Source organism: Astatotilapia calliptera, chromosome 20 (genome assembly GCF_900246225.1).
Source record: "Astatotilapia calliptera chromosome 20, fAstCal1.2, whole genome shotgun sequence".
Classification (NCBI taxonomy): Eukaryota; Metazoa; Chordata; class Actinopteri; order Cichliformes; family Cichlidae; genus Astatotilapia; species Astatotilapia calliptera.
Window position 1 is genome coordinate 12,359,520 of NC_039321.1, and position 13,667 is coordinate 12,373,186.

At 40.3% G+C, this 13,667-nt stretch overlaps 1 protein-coding gene across 1 annotated transcript in view; it reads right to left on the reverse strand.

Moving 5' to 3' along the window:
• plod1a (procollagen-lysine, 2-oxoglutarate 5-dioxygenase 1a) overlaps positions 1 to 13,667 on the reverse strand; it is a 32,179-nt gene that overhangs the window by 16,079 nt on the left and 2,433 nt on the right. The window contains exons 4-9 of the mRNA XM_026154010.1: positions 11,925 to 12,088; positions 10,322 to 10,434; positions 9,359 to 9,422; positions 1,777 to 1,874; positions 521 to 622; positions 252 to 383 (exon numbers count right to left, since the gene is read on the reverse strand). Coding sequence (XP_026009795.1) covers positions 252 to 383; positions 521 to 622; positions 1,777 to 1,874; positions 9,359 to 9,422; positions 10,322 to 10,434; positions 11,925 to 12,088 — 673 coding nt within the window. The remainder of the gene's footprint in view (positions 1 to 251; positions 384 to 520; positions 623 to 1,776; positions 1,875 to 9,358; positions 9,423 to 10,321; positions 10,435 to 11,924; positions 12,089 to 13,667) is intronic.

Genomic DNA, 13,667 nt, shown 5'->3' on the forward strand with positions numbered 1-13,667 from the left:
CTATTCACAGACTGCTGGAGTAGCTGTGAAGCACATAATGATCCTTCTTTACTTTATACTAGCACCTGGTGTGTGTGTGTGTGTGTGTGTGTGTACATATATATATAGAAGTAGCAGCTTTATGAAATAAACTCCACAGTATTTCATTTAGCCAGTGTATTTACATCTTAGTGAGGTATTCTGGTGTGATGCTAATTTGTGTCAGACTACATCAGACATATTTTTGCTGAGTGTCAGGAAAATGTAGTTACCTTGTTAAAAATGAAGAGTTTGATCTTGTTCTTGGGATGCTGGAGCTTCAGCAGCCGTTCGAAGAACACTGTAACAAATGGAGTGGGCTGCTGAATGAAGATGCCAATCACTACCAGAGGGTATTCATTTTCCTGTTAGAAACACACACATTAAACAAAAAATAAGTGTCATGTTCTACCAGGATGAGGCTTTATGCCATTTTTATCAGGCATCAAAGGTAGCTTTGGGAAATAATATGGATACAGTTTGTCAGGAAATGTAAACAGACCTGAAGAGCTGTGAGTGACCGTAGATCCTCATGACACACTGTGCACCCAGACTCAAATGTCCATGTGTTGGGGATGTAGTTTCCCAGGTAGTTGATCTGGAGCTGGAAAACAGTCGTGTGCTCTTGTAGTTCATTTTATATCAATCTCATATCTAATAGTCTAACACTGGTAATCTCTTAGTCGTACTAAAAGATGAAACAGATTTTCAGAATCTCAGACATATAGGTAGATTATCATTAGATTACTGGAACGACCCCTACATACATATTATGTATCAAAATCAGTGAAGCACAGGCTGAGGTGGGGATGGCAACAATCGTCCAACCCAACTTATTAATCAACCAACACACCAACAGTTTCAGTTCATTTGAAAGCCTGATACTTAACCCAGTCCACCCAAGAAGGCAAACTAAAAAAACGGTTTTATTTGTTGTTATTCATCGTCCACCCGGGCCTTATAGGCAGGTACTAAACATGTCAGACTCAACATGGCATTTAATCTGTTATTAGACTCAGTTGGCTTCTGTCAAAATGTAAAAGAACCCACCCACCACATTAATCACACTTTAGATCTTGTGTTAACATATGGCATAGAAACTGAACATTTAACAGTGTTTCCTGAAAACCCTCTCCTGTCTGATCATTTCCTGATAACATTTACAATAATTGATTACACAGCAGTGGGGAGTAGACTTTATCACAGTAGATGTCTTTCTGAAAGTGCTGTAACTAAGTTTAAGAATATAATCCACCCACTGTTATCATCTTCAATGCCCTGTACCAACATAGAGCAGAGCAGCTACCTGAACGCTACTCCAACAGAGGTTGATTATCTTGTTAATAATTTTACCTCCTCACTACGTACGACTCTGGATACTGTAGCTCCGGTGAAAACTAAGGTCTCAAATCAGAAGTACCTGACTCTGTGGTATAATTCTCAAACACGTAGCCTAAAGCAGATGACTCGTAAGCTGGAGAGGAAATGGCGTGTCACAAATTTAGAAGATCATCATTTAGCCCGGAGAAATAGTTTGTTGCTATATCACCATATTAGAGTACTTCGCTCTCACACTGCAGGCTTACTTGTTGTTCCTAGAGTATTTAAAAGTAGAATGGGAGGCAGAGCCTTCAGTTTTCAGCTGAGAAAACTGCTGAGAGAATACAAACTCAAACTTTTCGAGCAGGTTTTATTGTTTCCATTAAAAACTGTGTGATGTGACTACAGCTTAATAACATGGAACAGATAAGTTGGTACCTTTGTTGGTCCGTTTCCGTGGACGATGACAGGCAGAGTATCATACAACACATTTCTGAGTCGTACTTGACTATCTTCAAACTTCAGCACCACATCATCTGGAAACATAAACAGATGTAAAACAACTATCAGACTTGTTTTTAAGATTTGAAATATCAAAACTACACATTTACATTTTAAATGTTTCAAGAGAACACTGAAGATAAATAGATCAGATAGACAGAAGAACAAGTTAACTACTGTAAGACCTAGCTACCACAAAGCATACACAATACTGTTACTGCTGACAGTATGTCATGGTCCTAGGTCATGTGACCCAGTGTTTTGTGTTTCCTTGTATGTTGATATTCATTGTTTATGTTTTAGTCTCATTTAGTTATCTAAAGATCCTTCTACAGGGAGTGCAGAATTATTAGGCAAATGAGTATTTTGTCCACATCATCCTCTTCATGCATGTTGTCTTACTCCAAGCTGTATAGGCTCGAAAGCCTACTACCAATTAAGCATATTAGGTGATGTGCATCTCTGTAATGAGAAGGGGTGTGGTCTAATGACATCAACACCCTATATCAGGTGTGCATAATTATTAGGCAACGTCCTTTCCTTTGGCAAAATGGGTCAAAAGAAGGACTTGACAGGCTCAGAAAAGTCAAAAATAGTGAGATATCTTGCAGAGGGATGCAGCAGTCTCAAAATTGCAAAGCTTCTGAAGCGTGATCATCGAACAATCAAGCGTTTCATTCAAAATAGTCAACAGGGTCGCAAGAAGCATGTGGAAAAACCAAGGCGCAAAATAACTGCCCATGAACTGAGAAAAGTCAAGCGTGCAGCTGCCAAGATGCCACTTGCCACCAGTTTGGCCATATTTCAGAGCTGCAACATCACTGGAGTGCCCAAAAGCACAAGGTGTGCAATACTCAGAGACATGGCCAAGGTAAGAAAGGCTGAAAGACGACCACCACTGAACAAGACACACAAGCTGAAACGTCAAGACTGGGCCAAGAAATATCTCAAGACTGATTTTTCTAAGGTTTTATGGACTGATGAAATGAGAGTGAGTCTTGATGGGCCAGATGGATGGGCCCGTGGCTGGATTGGTAAAGGGCAGAGAGCTCCAGTCAGACGCCAGCAAGGTGGAGGTGGAGTACTGGTTTGGGCTGGTATCATCAAAGATGAGCTTGTGGGGCCTTTTCGGGTTGAGGATGGAGTCAAGCTCAACTCCCAGTCGTACTGCCTGTTTCTGGAAGACACCTTCTTCAAGCAGTGGTACAGGAAGAAGTCTGCATCCTTCAAGAAAAACATGATTTCCATGCAGGACAATGCTCCATCACACGCGTCCAAGTACTCCACAGCGTGGCTGGCAAGAAAGGGTATAAAAGAAGAAAAACTAATGACATGGCCACCTTGTTCACCTGATCTGAACCCCATTGAGAACCTGTGGTCCATCATCAAATGTGAGATTTACAAGGAGGGAAAACAGTACACCTCTCTGAACAGTGTCTGGGAGGCTGTGGTTGCTGCTGCACGCAATGTTGATGGTGAACAGATCAAAACACTGACAGAATCCATGGATGGCAGGCTTTTGAGTGTCCTTGCAAAGAAAGGTGGCTATATTGGTCGCTGATTTGTTTTTCTTTTGTTTTTGAATGTCAGAAATGTATATTTGTCAATGTGGAGATGTTATATTGGTTTCACTGGTAAAAATAAATAATTGAAATGGGTATATATTTGTTTTTTGTTAAGTTGCCTAATAATTATGCACAGTAATAGTCACCTGCACACACAGATATCCCCCTAAAATAGCTAAAACTAAAAACAAACTAAAAACTACTTCCAAAAACATTCAGCTTTGATATTAATGAGTTTTTTGGGTTCATTGAGAACATGGTTGTTGTTCAATAATAAAACTTGCCTAATAATTCTGCACTCCCTGTATTTTGACGAGGTCGCCATGTTAGTTCTTTGTTTATCACCCCCTGTCTCCCTCGCCCTTCATGTGTTGTCTCCCGTTTCCTCTTCTTGTTTACGTGTTTTTCCCCCTGTGACCCATTCCTTCTGTCACGTGTGCTTTCCCCCGGTCATCGTGTTTAGTTATATCCATGTCTCATCTCCAGTCCCTTTTTCATCCTCTGTAAGTTTTTATGGTGTTCGCGTTCCTCGTCAGTCCACCATGGTAAATCCGTGTCTTAGTCTGTCATGTCTTTCATGTCTGCATGTCCTATGTTGCCAAGCTTGTGTCATGTCTGCGTCTCATTATGCTCCCTGTTTTATTTTGAAGAGGTCTGGTGTCCCATGTTCATTGTGTTTAGTTTCACTTCCTACGGTGCGTCATTATGTTCATTCTAGTCAGCTGTTTCCCCGGGTGTTTCCACTTGCCCTGATCGCCTCCTGTGTGCATTTAGTCTGTGTGTTTTCTTTCATTCCTGTCAGGTCGTCTGCTGTTTGTCTTCAGAGCTGAAGTTACAGCAGCATGGAATTAATCAAATATATAGCTGGACTATGAAGCTGCAAACGCTTTGAGTTCTGTCATGATCCTGGGTCCTTTTGACCCAGCGTTTTGTGTTTTCTCTTCGCGATTTTGGTTCTGTGCTCTAATTGGTATTTACCCTGTTCCCCCCCGTGTGTTCCTGTTTTATTGTGAAGGTCTGCGTCTTATGTGAGTGTTTTCAGTTTGCCTCCCTGGTCTCGTCATGTTAATCTCTCCCAGCTGTGTCTCTCACCTGTGTGTAATCTCCCTGTGTTCTGAGTGTATTTAAGTTGTATTTTCTGTCTTAGTAATCGCTGGTTCGTCTGTGTTGTTTCCCCTCGGTCTCCCTGCCTCTCTTCATGTGTATTTCCCCGGATCTCCCTGCACCGTCATTCCTGGTTTGTGTTGTTAGTTTACCCAGTTTAGGTTTCGGTTTCATGTTCACACCCCGTTGCTGTTTGTACCCACTGCTGTAAATAAACACTCACCTGCACCAGAGCTGCCGCCTTTTGGGTCCTTACTACAAATCCACACGGCTTGCCCCGCAAACCGTGACAAGTTCATATCAGTATCCTTTGACAAATATAATATTAATAGCATTTTTATAACAAATTTGTAAAAATCTTAGTTTTGGAGAGATCTATATATTGTCCTATATATTAGTTGGGTGTAAACCAACCCCACTTACTCTAAACCTCTCTTTGGCTCATCAATATAAATAAGAATTTATAATATTTGGTGGAGAATATATACAGAGACAGCATTTATGGTACAGCTGACTATGAATGAGAGGAAATGATTAAAAGCCTCATAGATATTTAATTTTCTAGGTATGATATAAACACCTTAAAGATTTGAACGTGTTTTCAAGAACTCATCCACACAGTACCACACTGGAATTCCCCCCTTAGCTTCTAAACACGAAACTGGAAGAGTGGCTCCAGCAGATTCCAGTTACAACATCCAAGGTCTCTAGCCATGGGAGAGCACAGTGTTAGGAACAGCTAAGATACTGCTCAGTACCTGAGAGTACCTTAGCTTGAGGAACACACACATACCATCCTCCGAGGGTGACAGAGACATTGTTATATGATATACTTAGAACGGCAAACTTACTGAAACCAGCCAGGACAACACACTTGTCACACTGTTAGATCAGAGTCAGTTCACAGAGGAGCTTTATGACACAATAGTTTCCACTCTTCCTACATCTGATCAGATCTGCTGAGCCTGTACAGATACTATTAAAGAAAAATACAGACTTTCCAATGATCCCTCAATATCCTGTGTCTCATGAAAATAGAAAAGGTGTTATATCAGTAATTCAATTTAAATCTAGACTAGACCGAGATATAATCCCAGCAAACATGCCCGGTGAGCCCACAGTGGGCAGCTCTGGCTGTGTGGCAAAGAAAAAGGGCCCATAGCAGTTTTGCCCTTTAATAGTTTAGGAGTAGTTTTACTTCACGGGGCCCCTATCACAGTTGACTGTGGGCAACCAAAAGACTGGGATAAGTATGGGTTTGCCCCACAGTTCACCCACACTTACCCCCTGTTGTCTGGATGTCATGTTATTTATAATAAGCAAATGCCATACAGGGAAATATGATTACTGTGGACTATTTTTGTCTTTCAGGGCAAGTGGCTCCATAGTGTAGTGATTAAGGTATTTGAGTATCAAGCAGAAGATCCCTGGCTTGGGTGCATGAGGAAACATAAATCCCTAAAAGATTGTGTCAGGGAGGATACCTGGTGTAAAAATCTACCAAATCAACTGGCAACATTTTTACCCACACTCAATATCAGCTGGTAACTGTGGGGTCTATTCATTCACATGTCAAAGTGTGACACATATGTGTAGATATCTTCTGAAGCTAGCAGAAGTGTGGCCTTGTAGAAAAGTCGACTTTATCGCTGTTCCAGAAAGATGCAACAGAGATGGCATTTCACAGAGCATCAGTTCTGATGCTCTGTGAAATGCCAGAGAGAGGAAGTAATTTCACTGGCAGGTAATGACCAAACTGTGAATTGACCAGAAACCCCACTGTCCAATGTGTCCATATCATCTGCAATATAGAACTAGTTAGGATAAAAACTGGCTAAATACTGCCCAGAAATAGCCCTAAAATGGACTGCAATGTTGATGTCAGTGACGTCAACTTTTATCAAAAAACACACTCACACGTTGTTACTGTCAGACCAATGTAACCAAGTCATTTTATACTTCATACAGAAAAGATGACCTGCGTGTCATGGATAACATTTTTTGTTCTGCTCTAACCTGTGCTACTCAACTTATCCACACCTGGATAAAGGTTATGTAGCCTTCTCATAGTGACACCTCATCAAGATAACTCCTCAAAAGACCAACAGAAGGTGTCCTCACCATGGCACCATACTTATCCTAGAATGGTGGGATGCACCCTCATCTACAAAGAAACGATGAAGGTACTGCCGATTGTCCTCTACAGTTGAGCAAAAAAGCAATAAGAACCACTCCTCGACAATGAAAATATGCAAGAACTGGAGTCACAGAAGTAGACGTGGGGACCAATATAGGAGCATTGCAACCACTGGAGCTCCAGTGAGAGCTTTTCAAGGCCTACATCTTGTAACAACCATTATTATGGCATAACACCGTTATGGGGTGTCTTCCCATTATTGTAGTAGTTGGAGAGTCTCCTAGTGTGAGTGCAGCCATTACAGTCGAGCATGCTGCTCTCCGCTCATGTGTTTTAGAGAGACCTTCCCATTGTAATGGGCTGGTGCCTAGGCTCCGACTTGTCCGGCTAACCTCCATGCCAAATGCCCGCGGGACCTTCCTCACCAGACCAACATTACAATCTGCTTGAACCAAGTAAAATATAGATATCCAGCTATAGACATCATATACCTGAGCTTTCTGCAAACAGTGAAAGAAACGGACTCCATACCTTAACACTTAGCTATTAGCAAAAATGGTTGCTGATAATAGCCCAACCCCCCAAAACGACTATACCTCTGGGGAAAATCTTAGAAATATGGTATCTAACCAGATTCTTACTCTGGATGGCATTACCTTGGCCTCCAGTAACGCTGTGAGGAACCTTGGAGTCATTTTTGACCAGGACATGTCCTTCAATGCACATATTAAATAAATATGTAGGACTGCTTTCTTCCATTTGCGCAACATCTCTAAAATTAGAAATATCCTGTCTCAGAGTGACGCTGAAAAACTAGTTCATGCATTTATTACTTCCAGGCTGGACTACTGTAATTCATTATTATCAGGAAGTCCTAAAAACTCCCTGAAAAGCCTTCAGTTAATCCAAAATGCTGCAGCAAGAGTCCTGACAGGGACTAGAAAGAGAGAGCATATTTCTCCTGTATTGGCTTCCTGTTAAATCCAGAATTCAAAATCCTGCTCCTCACATACAAGGTCTTAAATAATCAGGCCCCATCTTATCTTAATGACCTTGTAGTGCCATATCACCCTATTAGAGCACTTCGTTCTCACACTCCAGGCTTATTTGTTGTTCCTAGAGTATTTAAAATGGTAAATGGTCTGTATTTATATAGTGCTTTACTAGTCCCTAAGGACCCCAAAGCGCTTTACATATCCAGTCATCCACCCATTCACGCACACATTCACACACTGGTGATGGCAAGCTACATTGTAGCCACAGCCACCCTGGGGCGCACTGACAGAGGTGAGGCTGGCGCCACCGGGCCCTCTGACCACCACCAGTAGGCAACGGGTGAAGTGTCTTGCCCAAGGACACAACGACCAAGACTGTCCAAGCCGGGGCTCGAACCGGCAACCTTCCGATTACAAGGCGAACTCCCAACTCTTGAGCCACGATCGCCCCAAAAGTAGAATGGGAGGCAGAGCCTTCAGTTTTCAGGCCCCTCTTCTGTGGAACCAGCTTCCAGTTTGGATTCAGGAGACAGACACTATCTCTACTTTCAAGATTAGGCTTAAAACTTTCCTTTTTGCTAAAGCATATAGTTAGGGCTGGACCAGTGCTTGCTCATAGTGGGTCATATTATTATTGGGTTTTTTCTCTGTATGTATTATTGTAGCCTCTACCTTACACTATAAAGCGCCTTGAGAGCGACTGTTGTTGTTATTTGGTGCTGTATAAATAAACTTGAATTGATCCCACACAATACCAGAGAGGGACTTCCTTATATTGCCTTGCCTGGCAAACCTTGTGACATGTGTTCCCGACTAGACTTGTTCAGTTACACACAAAAAACTACCTGCCACCAACTAGACAACTGTTCTGTAAACAGTATGATTGTTATTCCTGTAAAGACACTTTAACTCTCTCATTCTTACAATGATCTTTGTACATTTTGGTGATGCAATAAAAGTAAATGGAGCACTCCCCTTGAGACTTTACAATGTGACTACAGACCTGTCAACAGAGGAAATAAATGGAGCATCTAAATGAAGTGTATAGTTTAGTCACCATCTGCTGACATCGTTTTGTTTTTTATGCACCTTGCTAAGGCAGCCAATGATTGTTCATTTCAGCAAAGGAAGTAATGCCACAAAAATTACTTTGGCAAACCATAATTATACCCTTCACCTTTGGGGTATTAAAACAATCACCACTTCATCATCAGTGTATGAATTTTAAATTATTATCCAAAAATATCACCTCATCTATGTATCCGTAGGTCAAAGTGAAAATGCTAAAATTCAATAAGTTCCTTAAAAGGTTGTTAAAGTTGTTACTCTGTTACTGTTTTCTAACTTCAATGCTCTTTTCGTTGTTGCTTTTCGCCATCTACTCAGTATATTTTGTATTCTTTTCTTTTTCCTCATTTTTGTGATTTTCAGACTTGTTTCCATCACTTCGACGTGAACCCAATGCTCTCATTTTTATTGCCTGTTTATGCCCCGTCCTTATCTTCAATGTCATGCTGCTCTGTTGTATCTTAAATGCCCCTTTGGGATAAGTAAAGTGTCTCTGATTTCTGATTTTTCTGATTTATTGTCTGTTGTTTATCATTTTTCGTTATAATGTGCATGGTAAACAAGAGCAGGAGAAGATGCTGGGCAGTGTTACATGTGTTATCAACAACCTTGGCCTGCTGGTCAAAGAAAACAAAATTCAATGCACTCACCAAGTGCTCCATGAAGGTTCTGAAAGAGTCTGCATTTGTTGTCCAGGGTGATATTTATAGATTTCTGAAAAATAGAAATATATTCTTTTGATCTATTATGTTACATGTATCCAATAAGATGAAAACTTCTACAGGAACAAACAAACTGTGGCTGCTTCTTCAGGCCGATGTTGGGAATAAATAATTTTTCAGTGCCTCAATAATGCTATGCTTTTTTATTAATAAGTGTTATAAAGTTATGTAGTGTAGTATTAAGTGGACACAGCCCTGAAAATAAAGGCATGAGACCATGTGTCCTTGGGGAGTAGAAAGCTGCAGACTCACTCACGCTTGCTTGGGAAAATGTAGATAAGAGGGGACCATCTCTAGTGGAAAGTTACTGAGACACTGTTGTTTAGAGTAGAGATAGAGAGCTTCTGTAATAAAACCGTTAGGGGCACACCACCATTTGGAGATCCACGGCAATGTGTCATGCAGGACGCATCTCCCTTCTAGAAGTAATGTGAAAGAGAAATAAAGTGCTAAATTGTCTACTGAGCAGTGTGTTGTCTTCCATCGGATGCCTCTGAGGAATCAAAAGAACTCGGTGAAGTGTTGACATTTAACACCGAGCAGCGTATATTTACCTGCTTTCACATGATAGCTAACATCAGAATTGTACTGCCCTGAATTATGCTGCATTCAATATGAAAACGATGTATTTTCAGCACTATTGTTTTGTGTATTGTTCATCATTACCATCAAAAGCCTCTGGTACATGTTTCAAATTAAAAGCCTAACACGAACCAGGAAAATGTCCAATGAGCTAAAAGACCTGTAATTTGAACCATGTGGACAGAAAGTGCTGAATTTCAGTTAGCAGGAGATGTTATAAACATCACTTCATGTAATTACAGTGCTGTAGAGGCATTCATGAAAAAATAGTGGAATTTCATAAAGTTACAGCAGTGGAACAAGTCTTACTCTTTTTGATTGATCAGTGTAAACCTTGGTGAAAAACAGCTGATCACTGTCACCGTCGTCTCCTGTCCAATTAGCAATGAGCTCTTTGATGTTGGGAAGATAGCCAATGAAACCTGTGAGGAGACAAGAGAAATGAGACAGGAAATGATCACATATATTAGAAGTATACATTTGTTCATGACCTTCATGTAGACACAGTGAGGGAAAGTTAAGGCGTGTGTTTCGAGGAGCATGTCTAATGAGCTCTACCAGGTTTATGTCACCAGTGCAGTGCTGATTAACGACCTGCTATAAAACCATCTGCCCTATCTCATCTATCAGCAACCTGTGAGCCTCACATTTTAACGATTTTTTTTTCTGGTACTTCTTAAGCCCAGAAGGTGAGTGACCCTTTTAACCTGCTTATTTACACAGGTGGGGAGTAGTGTTTCTATGATTGGGTGAATGACGCATGTTGTATAAAGAGCTTTGAGTGCTGAGGTTGAGTAGTAAAGCACTACATAGGAACCAGTTCATTTACCTTCCAGGTTTTCCTGCTGGATGTGAGAGATACAGCAACAGCTTAACATTTAATACCATCTGAAAAATTATTATTTTTTATAATTTACATTTTTATAATTGCTTACATGGCACCAGTTGACTAAGTATTCAAATGCTGAAACAACATTAAGAAAGTACTGATTAATAAAGTACTAAAACAACATTAAGTGCAGTGCTGCACTGCATTTGGATTTGGATCTGTTTACGTATCTTAGTGAGCTACTTCAGTCTCTGGGTTGATTTTCATTAATAAATGCTTTCTGCTGAGTTTAACTTCTAGTACTCGAGGTTAGAGAGCTATTATGTAGAGAATCAATAAAATAATTGGTTAGGAACTGAATGGACAAGTGACATCAACAATGGAATTGGAATTGCTAAATTCCAATAGATTCCCATCCCATATGAACACATATTAGAAAATCTGTTGAAACTGTCTCAATTCTGTGTCTGTGCGTTGGTCTTTTTGTGTTTCCTTGTTCTGTAGTGAGAGGTAGTGGGAGTTGGTATTCAGGATGCTATAAATGTGCCTGTTTTACTGTGAAGGCTGTTCTGTGATGTCTCCTGTCCCTGCTGTGTGACTGCCCTGATTGTTTTCACCTGTGTTTATTATGTTTCGATTTATCTCATTGCCGAGCTGGCCTCCAGTATTTCATCAGCCCTCAGTGTGGCTACATACAGCAGTACTGTACAGTGTGAACTGTAGTTGCTTTGTCCACTCTGGCATTGTATGCACTGTTCTTTGTAACTTTGCTGTGTTTTGTTGTTTTCTAATTTCTTGTGTTTTGGATTTTTCCCTTGAACAATGATTCACTTTGGATTAGCTATTAAAGAGCTCCCTTTTTGAAAAATCCTTTGTGTGCTGTGTCCTGCATCCTAAAATTATGTGACCCTCCACACATGGCTACACTGTGACGCAGGTGTCTCTAATAAAAAAATATGACATAAAAATATTGTTTTTTCTCAGAATAAATACTTCATGTTATGTAAAAACAAACAGACAGAAATTACACAGCAATATTACTTTTCTCAGTAGTACAAGAAACAACAAGACTGATAAACATACCCCCTGAGCCCAGGAACCTGTTGCCCTCCCTGACATGGGGATATTTGTCCTCCAGATGTCTGTCTGGCCAGATGAGGGTCTCAGAGGAGAACACAACCCTGTGCTTGGTCTGCTGGAACTTCTTGAGCAGCTCTTTGGGACCCGAGGCAAAAACCACATCGTAGCTAAGTCATTAAGGGAGTGAAAACAGAAAACGTTAGTACACAGTGCAGCTCAGCACTGTGTGAAGCCAGTGACACAGTTAAAACAAATGAAGGCGTTGTTATTATATGATACCAGCCAGAGTTAATTTGCCTGTGACTATGTTTACTACCAGAAAAGGAACTGCAACAAAAACAACACACACTTTCTTGATTTCACTATAATTACATGCTTCACCATAAAGAATTTTACAACTTTACAAAATGTCAGGACTTTTCCTTTAGCTGCCATGTACAGCTAAAGTGCATCAAATGTGCTTCAAAAACATGTCATTTAAATTAAATATGCATAAACACTGAAACAGTAATATCTTATGAATTTAGTATACTGACTCATAACATCGTAACACAGCAAATAAACTGCTATAAGTGGAGCTTGTTACTCAATTCAAAGCACGCTACCTTAAAAGACTAGAGAAACAGCAGAAACAGTTAAGAACTGCTAATATATTTTAAATAAGTAGCTATTAAATTTATACCGAGGCAATTCTTATACACCTGTACTCGATATTTGCATTATTTTGACCTGGACATGTTGACTCAGTTGGCCTAGTTTGGTATAAAATGTGGAAGAGAAGAGAGGTTATATTTAAAGGTAAAGACTGCTCAGTGGTATTTAATATACTGGAAATTTTAGGTTTACATGTAAGTCCTCATTTTTACATCAGATACTGGCTTCTGTATACGTGACCTTTTGTTTTTTTTTCTTATTTTTTAGGCTTCCTGCAAGACAAACTGAGGTGTAGCCTTTGACCTTTGTGTTACTGAATCTGCTCCTTAGTGCAGGATAAACAGGTTAGCTTAGAGTCATACAATGGATTCTAGGTAAAGCACTGCACTGGACGGGTGCACAGCAGCTGTGGTGTTCATGGTCAGTGTCGAGTTACATAATATGAACTTTATGTGATGATGCTTAGATTCATTCACTGAAGTCCACCTTCACAGCAGCTTCAGACTGTCCAGCATAAACATTGTGCTGTCAGTGTAGAGGGAGACAATCAGCCAAGATATCTCGTGAAACATCTGCTTACATCTGGCTGAATTCAGTTCTGTAAAACCACAAAGAGCTGCAGGTCTGCTAAAACACATCTACTGCAGCGCACAATAGAAATAATTGTAAGTGTGATTTTTTTACGTGTTTACGCCGTTTACGTGTGGACGAAAGGTGCACCTTTCGTCCACATGTAAACGGCGTTTTCGATCACTGAAAACTGAGATTTTTAAAAACTACTGCCAGGGTGGAAATTTTCGAAAACTCCATTTTTGCGTTTATGTGTGAACGAGGAAAACGGAGAAAATGCAGCGTCAAAGGTGTGCGCCTTTTTTGACATCACACCGTGCGCCACGTTATTGTTTCGGTGAAATGGATTTCTACAATGGCGGACTTAGACAAAATACTGTTACTGTTAATTTTACTTCTATACTCATGTTGTACACAACTATTCAAATGATGAAGTCACAAATGTGCATTCATCTTTACAAAGAGAGTCAAATGCAGTGCAGCTGTTCAATATCAATCACTTTAACTGTTGACTATTCATAC